This window comes from Ictalurus punctatus, chromosome 20, assembly GCF_001660625.3.
Source record: "Ictalurus punctatus breed USDA103 chromosome 20, Coco_2.0, whole genome shotgun sequence".
Lineage (NCBI taxonomy): Eukaryota > Metazoa > Chordata > Actinopteri > Siluriformes > Ictaluridae > Ictalurus > Ictalurus punctatus.
The window spans coordinates 4,442,150-4,462,647 of record NC_030435.2 but is presented as its reverse complement, the minus strand read 5'-3'; the positions used below and the strand labels follow the sequence as shown (position 1 = coordinate 4,462,647).

The 20,498-nt window shown below is 39.3% G+C and overlaps 1 protein-coding gene across 1 annotated transcript; it reads left to right on the top strand.

Moving 5' to 3' along the window:
• The first annotated feature begins 770 nt into the window (after positions 1-770).
• fbxl4 (F-box and leucine-rich repeat protein 4) lies at positions 771-18,984 on the top strand. The gene is made up of 8 exons (XM_017496401.3): positions 771-940; positions 4,711-5,541; positions 6,927-7,224; positions 10,238-10,482; positions 10,641-10,854; positions 13,954-14,025; positions 15,555-15,885; positions 16,149-18,984. Exons 2-8 carry the CDS (start codon positions 5,051-5,053, stop codon positions 16,310-16,312), a joined length of 1,815 nt encoding a protein of 604 aa, XP_017351890.2. The 5' UTR covers positions 771-940; positions 4,711-5,050; the 3' UTR covers positions 16,313-18,984.
• Positions 18,985-20,498: the final 1,514 nt, after the last annotated feature.

Below are 20,498 nucleotides of genomic sequence, written 5' to 3'. Positions count from 1 at the left end.
AAAACCCTCTCTCTCTCTCTCTCTCTCTCTCACACACACACACACACACACACACACACACACACACACACACAGGTTCTGGGTTTTTGAATGGTGGTATACTGTAGACTACTTGCCCTAACTGCAGGCCTACTGAATATAAACTGTCTAAAGAATTAAAACACCCATAAACTACTCCATCCGTTCATGTTTATCTGTTTACTGCATGTTGCACAGATGCATTATTTAAAAAATACTGCTAACTTGTATATGATCAATGCAGCACTTTTATATAAGCGCTCACTCATTTGAATTGCTATTTGTTCCTAAATTAAATTAAAAAAATATCTATAATAAAATAAATATTCACTATTTAAACCGACTTGGTAGAATGTGACCACAAATTGTTTAATTTTAGAATATCATTTTTATTATAATATTGTTTTTTGCAATTACAGGTTACAATTTATATACATCAGTTATGTATATTTTCATTATTTAATATTAACATTACAAATTATTTATTTTTATCAATTTGTTATGTGTTTAAATTTAAGTTTAATTATTATTATTATTATTATTATTATTATTATTATTATTATTATTATTATTATATTTATTTTACATTGTACAGTGATTACAAAATGAATAGTTTTTTCTTGGTATGTAAAGGCTTTTATTTCTTATAGTTTAGTATCTTATAGTAGCCTTTATTTCTTTGATTTATGCGCCAAGCGGAAGTTAAGGAAGTTATGGAACTCGTCATGAACTACAAATCCCACAAAGCTTAGCGCGTAACCGCTTCCCCGGATGTTGCTATAGGAAGTAAACAATATGAGACCCCGCAATGACACATGAGCATAAATAATATATATAAACATTCACAAATTTACGTATTGAGTATAGTTACATGCGTGGAGGGACAGAGGGAAGAACAGATGGACTTCCGGTTTTCGGAGCTGTAAGTTATTAGCCGTGTTTCATCTTTGCATAGCCATTTAGCTTACTGAGAAGTTACTTGTTAATTCTGCTGATTTGACACTGCAGAGATGAGGTGTTCTCCTCACTAACATCCGGGTTATATCCCTGTTTTGGTCACAGATGCTGTTTTTAACTGTATTCTTTTTACATTTTGTTTGATAATCTCGCTAGCATAAACAAAAACGTTAATTTACAAACGATACAATTCAAATTAGCCTGAACGCTAAGCTAAGCGCTTTCTAATGATCCCAGGCTGAAACAACATTGACGTCTAATTACTGTTTATGTGCGTGGGCTGAGGATTATTTAAATGATCCCCTTGCTAAAACTGTTGAATTCTCGATTCTGATTCGGGTTTATTTTCTATAACAGCGGCTCTGACAGTAGTTCCGGCTGAAAAGTGACATCACAGGCTTGTATTAATGCGCTCTTTCTAATTACTGTTTCTATAGTAACAGCTCATTCACTGAAACTTGTATGGTGGACACACCGCATAATTTGAGGCTGGGGCTGTCACTATAACTACTTTTGTTGGACGATATATTGTCCCAGAAATAATTGCAATAAGCGATATTACTGTAATTTTAAGACCATTTAATGCCACTGATATAATGATAACGTAATTGCATAATAATGCATGTACAGCCTGTCAAAGAGAAATGAGCTTTTAGTTTTTTAAGAATATTCAGATGTTGGAACTGGAATGTCAAAGTAAAAAAAGTGCTGTAATACAGTACCGTGAATTTTTTATGCTTTAGTTATTCATCGTCCGTGTTTTAGTGCGTTGTTACGGAAAGATTGTATTCACACCGTGAATTATTCGCTCTACCTAGCGCCTTACTTAAGTTCAAGTGCGTGTCATTTTGCGCAGAAGCGAGTTTTAATATTAGGTTTGTGCTGTGTATATGTCTGATTAATCTCACAGGTTTATAGGATGTGTATACTAAAGCGCGTCAGTGTACCGCTGTACATTCACTATTCCCCGAAATTATTGACTATGACTGGATTATTTCAAACACTAGAACTATTCTTTCGAATTTTTTCATCTCCAAAAAACATTGTTTGTGCGTTGATAATATCTTGCGTGTCGTTTTTTTTAAACAGTATGTTTTAATAAAAATTTTGCAAAAGTTCATATTTGAGTTTGACATCTCTAGAGCAGATGAGAGACAGAAGCAGTATGAACGGCTAAAATGTTGGTGTTCATTTATATCGTACGATAAGTCAGTAAAGTAATTATCATGACGGGCCTATCTAAGGCTAGTAATAAACGTTTTAAAAAAGACTCATACCACACCATGGCACAGTTGAATACTCGAATCTGATTGGTCAGAAGGTGTGCATTGTTTTCGTGTAACAGCACGGCTCGGAAAGTAGTCCCGGCTGTGACGTGAATGCTAGGTTAATATTAATGCACTTGTTCTAATATGTTCTATTATTGTTTCTATAGTAACAGCTCATACACTAGGATTCGTACACCGGATGCTCCACATAAGCCAAGACTAATAATAATTTTTAAAGCGTTATTTAATAATGTAAAACGCATGTTCATTGATGTTAGTGACGTAGTGATGGATCTGTAGACTATAAACCATTAAAATGTGTGACGTACTATTCATTAATAATTTTAACATTGTAATTGGTGGCAATTCGCTGTGGTATAAGCGCAATAACATGCTCCAGACTGTGTTGTTTGACGAAAATAGTGCACTTGCTCAAAGGAGTCTCTGGTCTCGAATCTTTGTAACAGTCAGTAAGATTTCAGGATGGAGAACTTTAAGATATATGAGTTCTTGGTAACATTATGAGCTTAATTTTTTTAACTGCAAGAGAGAGAGGGAGCTACTGTCTATACTATACTGCTATAACATAACTAATAACAGGAAATAACAAGTCTCGTGGATGTTCCACAAAATAAAACATAACTGTAAAGAGATTAAAGTATGGCATGTTGTTCTTTAATTATTACAAGATGTGATTGTTGGCGAATTTCTGTTGTTTAAGAGGAATAAAACACTCCAGGATATGCTGTTATTGGATATTAATCAGCTTCAGGGTGCTAATAATTTCACTTTGCTTCAAGCTACATGTGCAACCCCTTCATTGATTATTTTCCTATAACAGCATGTCCTATTGCGTTTCGATCCTTACTCATTGAATTGCTTGCTGGACTGTCTAACCTTACCCAAGCTAAATGTAGTTACAGTCAACTCAAAATATTGGCACCCTTCTTAAAGCTTAAACATATGGAAGATCTTTATAATAGTTTTTTTTTTTTGTTAAGCATAAAATGTTCTTAAGTATTGTAAATATTTTCTGTAAAACTCTGACAGAGAATAACAGAGACGCACTGAGCCTTTTCCTGTAATGTTTTTCTGTAAAGGTTGGAAACATTTTAGAGGATTACTCATTGAACACTCTTTCTTCAAGCTCTATTAACTAGATTCATAGTTTTGTAGCTTTTTAATCAAGACCACGTCTTTATTACGGCTTAAATCCAGACAACGATGTTACCACTGCAAAAGTGATTTTGTGTTTCTGCAAACATTTGGGTCATTATGTTGTTAAAAGAATTATCTAATTCTAGGTCTTGACCTCCTGGCAGAGGCAACCAGGTATTGTGCTTCCACCATATTTTACAGCGAGTTATCAGATCAACAAGATTCAGTTTCTTTTGTGTTGAAAAGTAAAGGGATTTTACTTGTTTGCAATTTCATTTGGGTTCTGGAGACAGTTTTATAAAGGGGGTGTGGCTGTTAGAGGTCGAAAAGAGGTCGAAAGAGAGAGGCACCGATAACCAATTGCTGGAATGTTGGTTATTGGCAAAGAAACAACCAATAGTTCTTCCTGGTTACGTCCATTGCGGAATCGCCTGAGAATTGTCCGCTGTCATTATTATACCGCACGAGAGCGGGCTCTAGGGGTGAAATAAAAACTCTGACAAAAATCACTGACATTTTTGTTGTGTTATTTGCAGTATTTTTTGATTCACTTTGGATGTTTCTCTTTTTATTTCTTATTTGGAGTGTTATGTTTTGGTTCAGTTTGGTTGTGTATTATTTACTAGAATATTTATTAATAGTTCATGTATTAATATTTATATGTTATATTTCGTTTTAAATTGTACAGCACATTTTCATGGTACAGTTAGTACTGTTTATTTTTGTAATAAAGTTCAGCAATATTTTATTTTGATTGTTAAGTTTACGTTCAGTATCAATTTTAAAAACTATCGCTTAAGTAAACGGTTATCGGCAGGTAGGTACCGCCCAACGCAGCTATCGGTGTCGGTAAAATCGTTCGACTTGTAGTGGCTATTAAGTATTAAGTTTCTCTAGTTGAGGATGTGTAGTATATAATGTAATGTACATGATGTTCATTTTATGCCATAATTTTTTTTTTGTGTCCTCGAAGGGTGCCAATAATTCTGAAGTTGCCTGTAAAAGAGCGAAAATGTCTGTGTTGTAGTGAACCATGCTTGTTGCCTTATCCTGTTTATGGTCTTTGTAAAGCTATTTAAAGACAGTTACAAATGCATACATACACATTTACAGACACAAGGAAATAAAAAATAAAAAAGATGTCGAATTCCAAGTGGGTACATGAAGATCTGATGAGGACTTGACAAATTGTAAAAAGTCCGCTGCTATAAGGAAAGGCTTGGTGTGCTGTAGTATTGCCGTTCTAACTCTCTCACTGTATGTTTTTGTGTGTGTTGTGTGGTTGTGTATGTGTGTGTTTGTCTCGCAGGTCATGCATGCAGCTCGGCCTTTAGGAATGTAGACGCCTTACCACCAGCACCACCACCACCACCCCGTGTCCCCTCTGTGTCCCCTATGTGTTCCCCATCCTGCCTATTTTACGCTTCTCAGCATGTAGCTTAGCTTATGATATAGTTATAGATATGTTATAATAGTTTGATATGTTATAGCTATGTTATAAATAGTATATATTATCTTTAACAGCAAGCTCATCTACGTGCCAATGTTCCCTAGAAAGCAGCTTAGTGTAACTAAATAGCCTAGTTATTTATATAATGTATAAATCCTCCTTCAAGTAGTCCCTGTTGCCTGTGCTCCCTATTTTCCCTATGCTCACTCTTCTGGGCGTGTGTTCCTTCGTGTTTGTGCATTGGCGTCGGTGCAGGAGCGGCTCACTCAACGATGCTGCGTTTCACTGCGGAAGCACAGCTCTTCCCATCGTCACGAAGATGGAGGCAGAGTTGGATCAGTACGCCAAGGAAGTGCTGGACTTCAGCTCTCATTACGGCAGTGAAGGGAGCATGTCGTACACGATGTGGAACGCAGCCGGAGCCCCCAGCGTGTTCCCGAGCTCAGGGGACTTCACGCACACGGCCGTGTTCCGCACGTACGGACACTGGTGGGAGGACGAGCACGCAAAGCAAAGTTTCAGCCGCACGCCACGCTCCTTCCACAGCCGAGATTTTCTCGAGGTGGCATTTGAGGAGCAGGTTTTCCCCACCGCCATCACCGTTCTGGAGACGTACCACCCCGGGGCCATCGCCCAAATCCTCGCCTGCTCGTTTAATCCCTATGCTGAAAACCACCCTACTGATATCAGGTGAATGAAAGAGAACACATAAACAATAATAACGTAATATTTGACAGTGCTTTTTATTATGCAGTACTGTCTCAAAGCAGCTTTACACACATCACTGGTGCTAAGAGGATGAACCGTTGGTGTAGGAGCTTGTAAAGCTTACTAAAGGGACTCATTTAACTGGAAAATACATTTCACAGACCTCTCTCAGCACGGATTTCTTATTAACATAATCACATATTAGACTCAATTGCAATAATAATACGCAATTATGTACAGTAATATTATAGCTCTTTTTTTTTTTTTAGAGCTTTTTATTTCTGGACTTTACACGAACAAAACACGTTCGATCCAAGGTGACATTATTTATAGACTGAATTGTTCTGGGAGCTGTTGAGGTTTGGATGAAACCAATTTAAACAGGTTAATAAATATAAGTACTCAGTAAATAAAATAACTTTGGTAATGGTCCCTTGTGATTTCCAGCAATGTAAATGGACCCTATTATGGGTTCTCTTCAAGGACCCGTGAGTAGAGATACGCGCAGGAATGTTTCCCCCCATTTTCTCACCAATTTGGTCTCACCACTTCCCACCCACAAAGTAATTCTCCCCTGTTACACGCCAACTACCAACAGTCGACCAGCGCATCTTTGAGAACTTCTGGACGCTCTGAGGAAAGCATTATATGCCCTGTTCTGCATACATGAGCTCAAAGACACCCGTGATTGGCTAGTGTCGCTTTGATTGACAGGAGGCATACAGTAATGCCATCCCTCCCACCCTGAGAGCACAGCAATAGATGGCTATGGCATCAATAGGGTGAATGCTTTTCTGTTGCTCCACACAGGAACCAGGACTGCTTTAAAAAAAAAAAAAAAAAAACATTTTATTCAATGCCTGTTTTGTCCTGATAAAATTTCGACCAATCACGCTTGCCTCTGCAGACACTCCTGGACCAATCCCTTCCATTGTTTGCACCTCCTATGATATTTTATGATGAATTTAGTTGGTTCTGTTTGTATAAAATATAAACAAATAAGTCATTTCAACCACAATGACCACTGACCAGGATAAAACGGTTATAAATCAATGATAAATAAATATAATCAGTAAATGCCTCCCAGTCGTGATGCACACCTCTACTCCAGGGGGGTATGTGGTGTGTTTCCAATCACAGTAACAATGTTTCAACAGCAAAAACATATTACTGTAGTGTCTAGTGTGTCCAAGTTGTACACCAACTATTGTATCCTGTTACCATTTTGACAAACTGTTCACTATGACATATCATACATAGCCGATACCGGTGATGGGAATGAAGTCAGTGAAGTGTGTTTACCAGTCTTTCCGTGACTTTGTGTGAACGGCAGTGTTTAGATGATGTCGTCTTGTTTATGTGTGCAGGTGGGAAGTGCTGTGGGCGGGGGAGCCCACCAAAGTCGCCAGTCCTCAGGCACGTCTGTTTTGCCCCGCCATCCGTCAGGTTAGCTTCGCCACCAATTTACTGCGTTTGGAAGTAAACAGCTCTCTACTGGATTATTACACCGAGCTGGACGCCATTGTGCTGCGTGGTGTGCGCAACCACGTCAGCAGCATCACCACGCCCCTCATTATTGCCAACACCACACCCAACAAGGACAGTGACGTGCTTAGCAAGGATGTCAACATGAGCAACGGCTACTTCGACAAACTACCCTATGAGGTGACGATAACTGACACTGCATCATAGCGAATGATATTATCGTGACATTCTAGTACAAACTGATAGACTACCACTGGAATTATAGGAATTGTCTCGATATGAAAATAATAAGAAGGGTTTTGTATTTTTGCTGACTCATAATTGAATGCTTTGAAGATCGCAAACTCGCAAAATTTATTATTAATGAAGTTAACTTTGTAGTCCTCCTCTACACATGCTATTGTTCATTCATTTCTTCTGCCTAAATAAAAGTCTTAGTCCAGTTGCAGCATTAATATTAATCAACAGCCTGAAAGAAAATGAAATGCTGAAGTTTATTGAATATAAATAAGCATATGCTTAATTCAGTGTTTATTATAGGCATGATGTAAGCTTATATATTTTTTATTGTAGCTTGTGTAGGGGTCCCAGGTAAAGCATTTAAAATTCAGTGTATCTATTGATGTTGAAATTAAGTAGTAAAATAGGCAGAGCCTTTTTTTGTATTCTGTTCTCTGTCCTGAAGACTTTCCTGTGGTGGAAAACTTTATCACAATTGTGACTTTATATCTCACAATTCTGACATTTTTCCTCACATTTGCGAGTTCATATCAAACAATTTTTACTTTATTTCTCGCAGTTACGAGTTTACATGTTACAATCCTGACTTTTTTCTCACAATTTAGACGTCCACTTGACATTTCCTGAGTTACAAAGAATGGACCGAATGAAAGAAAGGAAAAAAAAGACAGAATTGTGAGATGTTACCTCAAAATTGTGAAGAAAAAAGCCAGAACTGTGAGATGTTAAAAATGTGATGTTAAAATTGTGAGAAATAAAAGTCAGAATTGTGATATGTCAAAATTGTGAGGGGAAAAAAGTCAGAATTGTGAGATATGTCAAAATTGTGAGGGAAAAAAGTCAGAATTGTGAGATATGTCAAAATTGTGAGGAAAAAAAAGTCAGAATTGTGAGATGTTACCTCAAAATTGAGAAAAAATAGTCAGAATTGTGAAATGTTACCTCAAAATTGTGAGAAAAAAGTCAGAATTGTGAAATGTTACCTCAAAATTGTGAGGAAAAAAGTCAGAATTGTGAGATGTTACCTCAAAATTGCGAGTAACAAAGTCAGAATTGCGAGATATAAAGTCGCAATTACCTTTTTATTTTTTTTCCATGGCGGAAACAGGCTTCTATATGGAACTACTGCTATATAAAATGAATCAACACTTTCGGACCAATCAGAATTGAGAATTCAACAATTGTGATATTAGCCGTAATGAAAACGCCGCCTTCTTGTCAAGCGATGGTTAAACATTTTAGCCTTATTTTTAAACAGCATTTATAATTTCAATGATAAATCTTAAACTATCAGCAATCATCCATTTTCTAAAAATGCCTACTAATGTAATCAACGTAAGAGAAACATGGAAAAGTAGGTGATCACGTTTCAGCTCTATTACGTTAACATTAGGCTTTAACTAAGCCTCTAATCGGCTTCTCGCCACACAGAAGCGAGAGGTCAGTTCAGTTCATTTTTAACACATCACTGCTATAGGAACGAGATCCAAAATGGTTGTGCTTCTTTGTTGGATGCTTTCAACACAACACGCTTCAAGTCTCGACTCGACTCCTTATTATAGCATGGTTATCATCATTTTTGGATAATTAGGACGTCACTAGAAATGGCAGCATGATGTGTTCTGCTAGCCCGGCTCAGATCTTATAGCCAAACCGCTAGCGCTTTATTAAGTCTGTAATGCTATACGGCCATTACGTGCCAGCTGACGCCGTGTTTGACACGCTCCTGCTTGTTTCGAGATTAGCTACAGGATTCTTCAGTGTATTGTTTCTCAGGGTTTCTTATTCATCAGTAATATTAAACCACTGTTTTAATCCCAGAACACACACTTGCGGCATCGCTATTTATTCTTCCCTGTACGTTTTTAACACCACAGACAGAAATATGTATTTCAGGGATATTTAGTCGTGTCCGCTAAGTTTCGTTTCTGTTTTATTATGAACAAATTCTTACAGCACATGATTGAAGCCACATCATATTATACCTATACATATCATATCATAATAACAGTCTTATTTCACAGGATGAGCCGTGTAAATTGTTTTTCATTTGTCTTCTGAAGGAACAGTAAAGATCGTTAAACAAAATGATAACAATTTACACCGATCATCCCGTTCAAAACTTTACACCCCCCTGGCTCTTAATGTATCAGTGAATGTTTGCACCTTTTGTTATAGTCGTGTACAAGTCCCTCAGTTGTCCTCAGTGTGAAAAGATGGATCTGAACATCATATAGCTGCTGTTGGAAAGGAGTCAAATATGCAGAAGATGCTCAAAAAGCAAATAATGTGCAGGACCTGGAGGATTTTTCTGAAGAACACTTGGCAGTTTAATTGCACAGGACAAACAAGGGACTCATGAAGAACTATCACAAAACATTAAAACAGTCGTTGATCATCCAGGTAACGACACACAGTATTAAGAATCAAGTGTGTGTAAACTTTTGAACTGGTTCATGTGTGTAAATTTAGTTATTATTGTCACTTGTGGACTATATGTAAACGTCTGTTATGTGAAATAGCTTACTCAATAAAAAACTAAATGCAATGTTTATGATCCGTCTTTATATTATTAATATTTTGCAGATTCTTCAGGGCGTACGTAAACGTATGTCCTCAACTGTATGCAACTAAAAGTCACGTTATTTGTAACTGAGGAAAATATTGAATTGTTATTGTGGTGTAACATGAATCGTGATCAATCACAAAAGCGGGTTGTAGGAATGTATAACTCTGCGTTTGAGGTGGTAAAACATGACCAAAATAGGTTAGAAAATTCCACTGCACCGGCAGATTTCAAACGTCTCTCCACCTTTGGCGCCACTCCACCTGCGTCAGCTCCGAAATAAATTTTTGATCGGTACAAAAAAAATTGGCTTGTGCCCTAGATAAATTTGACCCACAAATTATACCTGTGCTGCCATAATAATGAATCTGCCGTGTGTTTCCCCAGCTGATCCAGTTGATTGTGAGCCACTTGGCTGTGCCAGATCTGTGTCGTCTGGCTCAGAGCTGTAAGCTCCTACAGCGCCACTGTTACGACCCGCTACAGTACATTCAGCTCAGCCTGCAGCCTTATTGGTTCAGCTTGAACGATCTGTCTCTGGTGCACTTACAATCCCGCTGCGCAGTCCTGCAGCGCCTCAACATGTCCTGGACCGGAAACAGAGGAGCCGTCACGGCAAGCGGATTCTGCAGGTGAGATGGTTTAGGATGTGGCCCATGAGGACACAAGAACACACAATAGCAGCCATCTGCCGATAGTGATGATAATCACTTTTCATAGTGTCTTTCCACTTCTCTCTCTCTCTCTCTCTCTCTCTCTCTCTCTCTCTCTCTCTCTCTCTCTCGCTCAGTTTCATCAAGGCATGCGGAGCGACCTTGGTGTGTTTGGAGCTGTCGTGTTGTCACTTCCTGAACGAAGTGTGTTTGGAGGTGATCGCGCAGACGTGCGTGAGCCTTCAGGAGCTCGATCTTGCGTCATGCGACCGTCTCGAACCTCAGGCGTTCAACCACATCGCTAAACTCGCACGCCTGCGCCGACTCGTCCTGTACCGCACCAAGATTGAGGTGAGCAGCCCTGGTGCTGTTACGTTAGCGACAGTGAAGCTATGGACACAAACATACAACTCAAACCGCTATGTTTATCTCACTCATGTTCAGAATTATGGGATTTCTGTCTTCAAAAGCAACACGTTTCTTTAAATTTGTCTTAAACACTACTAAGAACAGGGCGTTCCTCTAAAATTGATGAGAAGATCAGGAGAAAACAGGTCTGGGAGGCTGCCAAGAAGCCTACAGTTACATTAAAAGGACTGCAGCAATTTCTGACAAGTACTGGTTGCTCCCTACATGGGACAGCAATCTCCAGAATTATTCATATCTCTGGGCTGTGGGGAAGGGTGCCAAGACAGAAGCCTTTTTTAAACCAATAAATAAATACATCCAATCTCCTAAAACCATGTGGAATAATGTCTAATGATCTGATGAGACCAATGTTGAAATTTTTGACCATAATACCAAAAGATATGTTTGGCATAAAAAAAACAAACAAACACAGCACATCACCAAAAGAACACCATGTCCACGGGGAAGCACGGTGGTGGCAGTATCATTGTCTTCAGCTGGAACTGGGGCTTTAATCAGCATGGAGAAAATAATGAATAGCTCCAAATACCAGTCAATTTTGGCACAAAAAAAATATTTTTTGTGCCAAAATTGGCTGGTATTCATCATTACAAGACTGTACTTCATCATTATTAAGATGATGAAGAATTTCACCTTTCAGCATGACAGCAACCCGAAGCAAACCACCAGCTCAACAAAGGAATGGCTTCACCAAAACAAGTTCAAGGTATTGGAACGGCCCAGCCAGAATCCACACCTAAATCCAATCAAAGATCTGTGGGGTGACCTGAAGAAGGTTGTGCACAGGGGATGCCCATTCAATTTTACATTAACTTCGAATTCTTAAGTCAAGATGTGCAAAACTGTTCAAATCTAAAGGTGCTGCAACTATTAGTTTATCTGGGTACACACTTATAAACCAGGTTATTGTACATTTCTTTTTATTTCTTTTTTTTAATCCCCTAAAATGATTCTTATTGTTTTTCACCTTAATTAATCTGTTAAAATTTCACATTAAAGGTAGAAAAGGTTCTCACATGATTTATCTTGGTTTCATTTATTTATTTATTTTTACATCACAGAGACTGCCATTTTAACGGGCGTGTGTAGACTTTTTATATCCTCAATTATTGCTACAATAACTATAAACACTGTACCCGATTGAGGTTATCTTGCACAGAGGACATACAGGGCTGTTATGGCCTCTTAATGCCTGCCTTTTGTAGTAAACAACTGATCTGACTGCCTTTTCGCATAGTGTTTTGGGCGTTGTTTACTTATGCACGCACGCACGCACACACACACACACGCACACACAAGATATATCTATTCCACTCTCAAATCTTGTTATACTGTCACTGATGTTTCTTCATCATCAGCAGAACAAGAGATGTACAGTCATAGAAACATCACCACACACACACACACACAAGCGCTTCACCGAGACGTGTTTTAACCCGAGCTCAGAACAATAGCTCTGTTCTCTGTGCTTTAACAGAGACGTGTTTTTACCTCGGCTAGTCTGTGTGAAAATTAAGACGTGTTTTTTTTTTTTCCCTGAAATTTTAAACCTCTGTGTTTTTAATCCCGGTTTTAGCAATATGTTCCAGACCATGAAGTCACATAATAGTTTTATTTTGACATCTCTATTCCTCACAACGAGGGTTTCTCAGTCTTCTGTGGTTGACGGATCTGTTTTCTTTAATTATTTCATATGAAGTGTTTGTTCTGTCATGCCTCCTTGATTCAGGGTGGAGAAATACGGTCGGGGTGCCCTAACTTTCATTTCATCAGTATCAGTAAACACCAACATTAATAACCCGACATTCTGCTTAGTTCATCCTGATTAGTCACAAATGTAATCTTAAATTGATTTCATTTATCTTGATATTTCATTAGCAATCTGGTCAGAATGTGTTGATGTTTTTCTATAAACAGCGGCTCTGACGGTATTATTAATATTAATGCGCTCGTTCAAACAAGGTACTTAATATATTGTCGTCGATGCACTGAAGCTTTCTGTAAGGAGATGTTTAACATATTTAACATTGATGGAAGGAGTCTCCAGTGTCAGAACTTTAAGTATTTTTATTGAGTATGTTTTCTGCCACAGCAGTTCCACAACATTAAATGGATAAATAATAATAATAATGACATGTTGTGCAGTAATGAATTAAAAATTGTACTTGTCAAATTGATGAGGAATAAACTATTTCTGGACATGTCATGTATCCCCCCCAATGTATCGTGTTGCCTTCCTGAGCATCAGTGAGTGTTTACACCTTTTGTAATAGTCGTGTACGAGTCCCTCAGTTGTCCTCAGTGTGAAAAGATAGATCTGAACATCATATAGTCACTGTTGGAAAGGGGGTCAAATATGTAGAAGATGCTGGAAAATTAAAGAATGTGCAGGACCTGGAGGATTTTTCTGAAGAACAGTGGGGCAGTTTAACTGCTCAGGACAAACAAGGGACTCATGAACAACTCTCACAAAACATAAACACAGTCGTTGATCATCCAGGTAACGACACGCTGTATTAAGAATCAAGTGTGTGTAAACTTTTGAACTGTTTCATTTGTGTAAGTTCAGTTATTATTATGTCTTGTGGATGATGTGTAAACATCTGTTATGTGAAATAGCTTATTCAGGGCAGGACTAAATTAAAAAAAACAAATGCAATTCTTATGATCTGTCTTCTCCTTCCTCTTCTTCTTCTTCTTCTTCTTCTTCTTCTTCTTCTTCTTCTTCTTCTTCTTCTTATTATTATTATTATTATTATTATTATTATTATTATTATTATTATTATTAGATTAACATTTTGAAGATTCTGGAAGGGGTAGGTAAACTTATGACCTCAGCTGTATAAGTAAGATGCAAAAGCCTATATTCTAAATGTCAAGTTGTATATAAATAGGAAATAATGAGCTTCTACTCAGCTGTTGGTAGTGAAACAGGCTGCATAATTGTGGTCTGTTCTAATGCTTTCTCTTTTTCTTTGTGTGTGTGTGTGTGTGTGTGTGTGTGTGTGTGTGTGTGTGTAGCAAACTGCCATATTGAGCATCCTAACTTTCTGTACTGAACTGCGACATCTCAACTTAGGCAGCTGCGTGATGGTGAGTTCTTTTGGCTATTTGGCATCTTTTGATGAAATCATCTTGTTCTTCCTCTTTCGAATATTCTGAAACACACCAGTGTTCACACTTTGTAACTTTTTTTTTTTTTGGAATGAATTTAACATTTGGACAGAAAATCATATAAATCATATGCTGAGCCATCATTAGTACGAAGCGTCCTTTTCCTAGCTGAAGTGTTTGCGAAAAGTCACTGTTTGTACCTCAGAATTCTCCAAATTGTCTAATGCACCTATTTTATTTTATTTTTGGGGGGGCCAAAGAGTCCTGTTTGAACAAAAAAGCCTTCCCCAACCCCCCCCCCCCCCACCCCTGTCCTAGAAGTCTGCATTTTTTTACCCAGAGACTTTCCATTTTTTTTCTCAGCGAGAACATCTTCGTCTTTGTGTTCAGTGTATAAAGTCTATTTGTGCTCTAAGGGTTCATTTTAGTGGTGGATGATATGACAAAAATATTATATCCTGATTCTCAAGGACATTTCTTCAATGCATGATATGTATCATGATATATATGTATATGAGATAGATAGATAGATCGTAAGATAGATATATACATTTGCTAACAATTTTCCAGCAGTAGAGTCGTGTTGCATTGGCAAAAATGTAAAAAATAAATAAAGATTTTTCCCCCCACAAATCTTCAACTGTCCAGTTTGGGTGAGTCTGCGCCCATGATAGCCTCAGATTATTGTTCTTGGCTAAACTCCAGAGACTGCTATGTGTGAAAATCCCACGAGATTATGAGTTTCTGAAACACTTAAACCAGCCCATCTGGTACCAACAACCATACCACAGTTAAAGTCACAGAAGGCACACTTTTTCCTCATTCTGATGTTTGATGTGAACATTAACTGAAGCTCTTGACCTGTATCTGCGTGATTTTATGCACTGCATTGCGGCCACGTGATTGGCTGATCGGATAACTGCATGAATGAGCAGGTGTACAGGTGTTCGTATTAAAGTGGAAAGAGAGCGTATAAAAGCGTGTTGATTTTGACTATTTTCTACTTTTAAAGATAAAGTATGAAATGTTAACATCACATCAGCTGCTTCTGCCAGTCAGTTTCCAATTACAAAAAACAAACAAAACAATACATAACAATATCTAAAAAAAATTTTTTTTTTAAAAGTGTATTGTTGCGAAAACAAGTGTATTGTTAAATTTATCACAATATCGCTGCATTTAGGATGATATCGTCTTATCACCCAGCCCTAGTACATTTAGTGGCACTGTCACCCACTTTCTCCATATTGTGGCCATTTGCCAATTTCTACCCTCTAGCTAGCTTTGTACTTATCACACGACTCTCTGCCCGCTTCCACATATATGAGCTCACAGATGCCTGCGATTGGCTAGTGTCACTCTGATTGACAGGGGACTTTTGTTTTAATTAAGAGTATACAAGATCAGTCCCGACTGAAACGGTTTTCAAATAGTCTGTTCTATTTGTGTTTGTATTATGGTGAGTGGTCTGAAGGGGCGCTGTTCTGTCCTTCTTTGTCTATCTCCAGATTGAGGACTACGATGTGGTGGTGAGTGTGTTGAGCGCCCGTTGTCGTTCCCTCGTGTCTCTGGATTTGTGGCGCTGCAGGAGTCTGAGCGAGCGGGGCCTCGCCGAGTTAGTGTCGGGCTGCGGCGTTTTAGAGGAGCTCGACCTGGGATGGAGCTCCGCCCTCCACAGCGGCTCCGCCCTCCACGGCGGATCTGCCTCGTTCAGACATGCGGCGCGCAGACTGAGCCGCCTGCGCAGACTCTACCTCACCGCTAACCGCAATATCTGTGACGCGGACCTGGAACACATCGCAACACACTGTCCTGCACTGGAGCACCTCGATATACTGGGTGAGGAGAGGCACTAAAACACACACACACACACACACACACACACACACACACACTCTTTCCAGATCATTTTTCACCCTGTTTCAGATGCACAGAATTGCCTACTCTGATAAGAACATGTTACACATTCTCATTCACATTTGTCCAAAATAAGGATTCAGAGGTGTTTGTAATGTGTAGTCATTGTGTGTGTGTGTGTGTGTGTGTGTGTGTGTGTGTGTGTGTGTGTGTGTTTGTGTGTGTGTGTGTGCGCGCACATGCAGGTACACGGTTGGTGAGTCCGGCTGCTCTACGCAGGCTGCTCCAGTCGTGTCCCCGCCTGCGTCTACTTGATGTTTCCTTCTGCTCACAGATTGACATGCGGACCGTACAGGAGCTCAGCACGCTTTTCCCAAACGTCTCCATCAAAAAGAGCTTCACCCAGTGACCCCTGACCTTTAACACTACTCACTTTGATGATGTTCTGATGTTCTGCGGATACTAGGACCCTGTACTCTGGCTCTCACAAGATGCTCACCACAATGAGCACAAACATAAAACTGGAACTCTCTCACACACACACACTCACATACACATACACACACACACACACTCTTATCCATTGTGTTTATCAGAAATCACCTTTGATGTGATTTACACTTTTTTTTTTGTTCACATTTCTTGAAGTGGCTATTTTTAATCTCAGGGATTTATTTTTATATTGTGCCATTATTAATTGCAGATAAATCCCAGTAAAAAAAACAGCATTGTTTTATAACAAACTCACATTCTCTGAAATATGAACAAGTCAGTTTACCACTCCTATTGTTTCCTTTTAATGAACATAAGAAGTAGATATTGATTTATTTTTTTAACAACAGCCAACTCGCAGACCAACAGCAGTTCGTACTGAAAGTGAATAATAATTGTCTGGTGTGAAAGCCAGCTTTGATTCATTTTGATTCTGCCAGCGAGTAACCCTTCTTTGTCTCGAGTGCATGTAGGTGAAGATAAAATAATTGGGCAATCTGTAATCTTTTTTTGAGAAAAAAAAATCGCTTAAATTGAGGAATCCTAGTCGTTCATCTTTTCTTTATACATAATTATCCTAAAATACAGTGTAATACTTTTTTTTCCCAATTGTCCTTTTTCTTCACATGTAACACCGCCCCCTAGTGGACACATTTACGTTATGTTGACAGACGCTAGTCTGAACGTCTGCTCACGATGATGGAAAACGCTCGAAGATATGAAGACTCAGAATTATAAATCGAGTCCAAAGCATAGTGCACACTATACAGTTTGAACTCATTTCCCAGTCGACAACTAATTTTGGCTCAGGAGGTAGAGCGGGTTGTCCACTAATCGTAGGGTTGGCGGTTCGATTCCCGACCCACGTGACTCCACATGCCGAAGTGTCTTTGGGCAAGACACTGAACCCCAAGTTGCTCCCGATGACAAGCTGGCATGTTGCATGGCAGCTCTGCTACCATTGGTGTCTGAGTGTGTATGAATGTGTGAATGAGAAACGCTACTTCGTAGCGTAGAAACGCTAAGGTTAAAAAAAAAGCACTATATAAGTGCAGACCATTTACCATGAATTTCAGAGTACAGAAACAGCCAATGAGAGCCTGAGACTAAATCGCATTAATCCGCTGGAACGCGCAGCAGATCCCTGAATCCAGTTTATCACCCTTCTGTTTGTGTGGGAGTGAGAGGGCAAAATGTAAGCACAATAATAATACGTCTGTATAATAAAAATATTTATTCGTGTGATACCAAGGGGGCACGTTTGCCTCGCACCTCCAGGATTGTGGGTTCGAATTGTGCCTACACGCTGTGTGCATGGAGTATGCATATTCTCCCTGTGCTTCAGGGATTTTCTCCGGGTTCTCCAGTTTCCTCCCCCAGTCCAAAGACATGTGATGTAGGCTGATTGGCATTTCCAAAATGTCTAGAATGTATGTGATTGTGCCCTGTGATTGGTCGGCACTCCGTCCAGTGTGTCCCCTGCCTTGTGCCCTGAGGTCCCTGGGCTAGTCTCCTAGCAGTTATAGAAGTCATACCAAAACATGATTCCTCACAGCGCACAGTATAAAAAGTTCTTTTTTCCCCCCACTATACATTCTCTCCACATCTTCCTAACCAATATTTCCTCCACATTTGCTCTTCTTTCTCTTTTTTCTTGTTGCCCGTGCAAAATAGTGTCAGAAAGCCAATAGAAAGTGACAGACATCTCATGTTTATTTTTGTGAGAAAGAGGGATTCTGAGATCTTGATAATCATGTAGTGTGCACTTGGCTTAAAACGATTAACGCCGTCCTAACGCTGTCTCGTGTTAACGTTTGAATGTTCTGACTCGGTAAACATTTCGGTAACACCCCCTTGAAATTATTTCTAGACCAGGCTCAAGTATTTACTGGAAAACGAATGAACCGGCATTAAGCAGCTTTCACCTAAATATCTTCTCAATAGCTAATCCAACATTGTAATAGAGATGCGATCCTGTCAGGACTGACCCTAACCCTAACCCTAGCACTGTCAGCAACGCTAACAGGACAAACACTAAACTAGACTGTACCTGCACCAGTCGGGGGCGCTGATTAGAAGTGTTGATTTGGTGTCTGTGCAAGCCTTATAGTATACACGTACAGTATACACACATGCCGTGTCCGTGTGTTTTATATGTGAGTATAGATTTTTATTTTTAGATCATTTTTGAGGTTCTCAGAAATTAATTAATTCTCAGATAATAATGATAATTAAGTGTTTAATCACTGATGAAATAAAAATAGCTCTCAGACATCCAGTCAGTGTTTTGAACCCAGCTCTTTTCTACTGATGGCTTCATTTATGCGTTGTGTTATCTAAGAATGAAACATGAAGTGTGTTGGATTATTTATTGAAGCTGTGAGTTAAACACGTTCCATCAACATTGTGTGTGTGTGTGTGTGTGTGTTCACTGTCTTCCATTTCCTTCGAATAACATGCTGAATGCTAAACAGTATGTCAGTGCCTTATATTGAAGAAGTGATACTGTGTGTGTGTGTGTGTGTGTGTGTGTATGAGAAACACAATTGTGAGTGTAATAAATACAAACGATATGGCTTAATTTCTCACTGTCTGATTTCTCAAAATGCCTTTGGAGAAGCTTGAAGTCAATAGACTAAGCAAGCCGTGCAATCAAAGCACAAATGGCACAAAAGGACAAGCTGTAGGTTTTGTGTGCTTTTGAAAGAAAGAGCTATAGCTTTTCTGTTTACCGTACTCGCTGTTCAGAAAGAGACACCGCATGATGACGGACCAGATACACTCAACTCTGAGAAACAAACAAACAAAAACAAAATAGCTATAGTGAATAGTGATGCCTGTCGGTCTTTCAATGTTTGTGTTCCTTTGTGTATGTGTAATAGTTTTATGATGAGAGCCCCTGCTAAAAGGCGCAACCGAAATGATTTCATAATAGTAACGCTGAGTTCCTCCAGGGTGAAGAGACGATGTTTTGATGACACACTACACATGCTGATACAGCAGCTGCTTGTGAGGGTAGACTTCGGTTTGTGGCACAGGACGACATTAATAACGAAATAGCCTCAAACAGAATGAATCTGACAGGCTATCAAATTTGACTAATGCTACAGGCTGTTTAGAGTAGCAGTTTAGAGAGTCGGCAACATGCACAGATCATACATAAGATTAAAACCACTGACAGGTGAAGAGAAAAGCATTGAATATCTCATTAGAGTGGCACCTGTTAAGAGGTGGGATATATTCGACAGCAAGTGTAAGGATAGGAAGTGTAAGGATCTGAGCGACTTTGACAAGGGCCAGATTGTGATGACTAGAGGACTGGGTCGGAGCATCTCCTAAACGCAGGTCTTGTGGGGTGTTCCCGGTATGCAGTGGTTAGTACCTACCAAAAGTGCTCCAAGGAAGGACAAACCAAGGCTCATTGATGCACTTGAGGAGTGAAGGCCAGCCCGTCTGGTCCGATCCCACAGAAGAGCTACAGTAGCACAAATTACTGAAGAAGTTAATGCTGGTTATGATAGAAAGGTGTCAGAGCACACAATGCATCACAGCTTGCTGTGTATGTGGCTACGTAGCTGCAGACCGGTCAGAGTGCCTGTGCTGACCTCTGTCCACCACTGGAAGTGCCTACAAGGGGCATGTCAGCATCAAAACTGGACCATGGAGCAATGGAAGAAGGTGACCTGGTCTGATGAATCACGTTTTCTTTTACATCATGTGGATGACCGGATGCGTGTATGTCGCATCCCTGAGGAAGAGATGGCACCAGGACGGACTATGGGAAGAAGGCAAGCCGGCGGATGGTTGCTAGGTTTCAGCAAAATTTCCAGCACAACTTCATCCTAAAAACCACAACACACAACATACCTCAATCTAGCCTAAAGAATTCAGGTCTGGAAAATGAAAAAGGGAGACAAATTTTTCTTCTTTTTCTCAGCTTTTGCATGGGTCACCATGGTGCGTGCGTATTTCTGATATACGGACGTTATCCGCTCTATAATCCTCCTTTCCATCTTCCATTCTTTGCATATATCTGACAAGAAAAATGCTTCTGCACATCACAGACACACTGTATGCATTTGCATGTTGGCTTTCTTTGTGGA

Bases quoted from the DNA above. Each gene is read 5' to 3' on its own strand.
- fbxl4 (XM_017496401.3), top strand. From the start codon at position 5,051: ATGCTCACTCTTCTGGGCGTGTGTTCCTTCGTGTTTGTGCATTGGCGT. The intron at 10,483-10,640 runs GTGAGATGGTTT...TCTCTCGCTCAG, and splicing joins ACGGCAAGCGGATTCTGCAG to TTTCATCAAGGCATGCGGAG. The intron at 14,026-15,554 runs GTGAGTTCTTTT...GTCTATCTCCAG, and splicing joins ACTTAGGCAGCTGCGTGATG to ATTGAGGACTACGATGTGGT.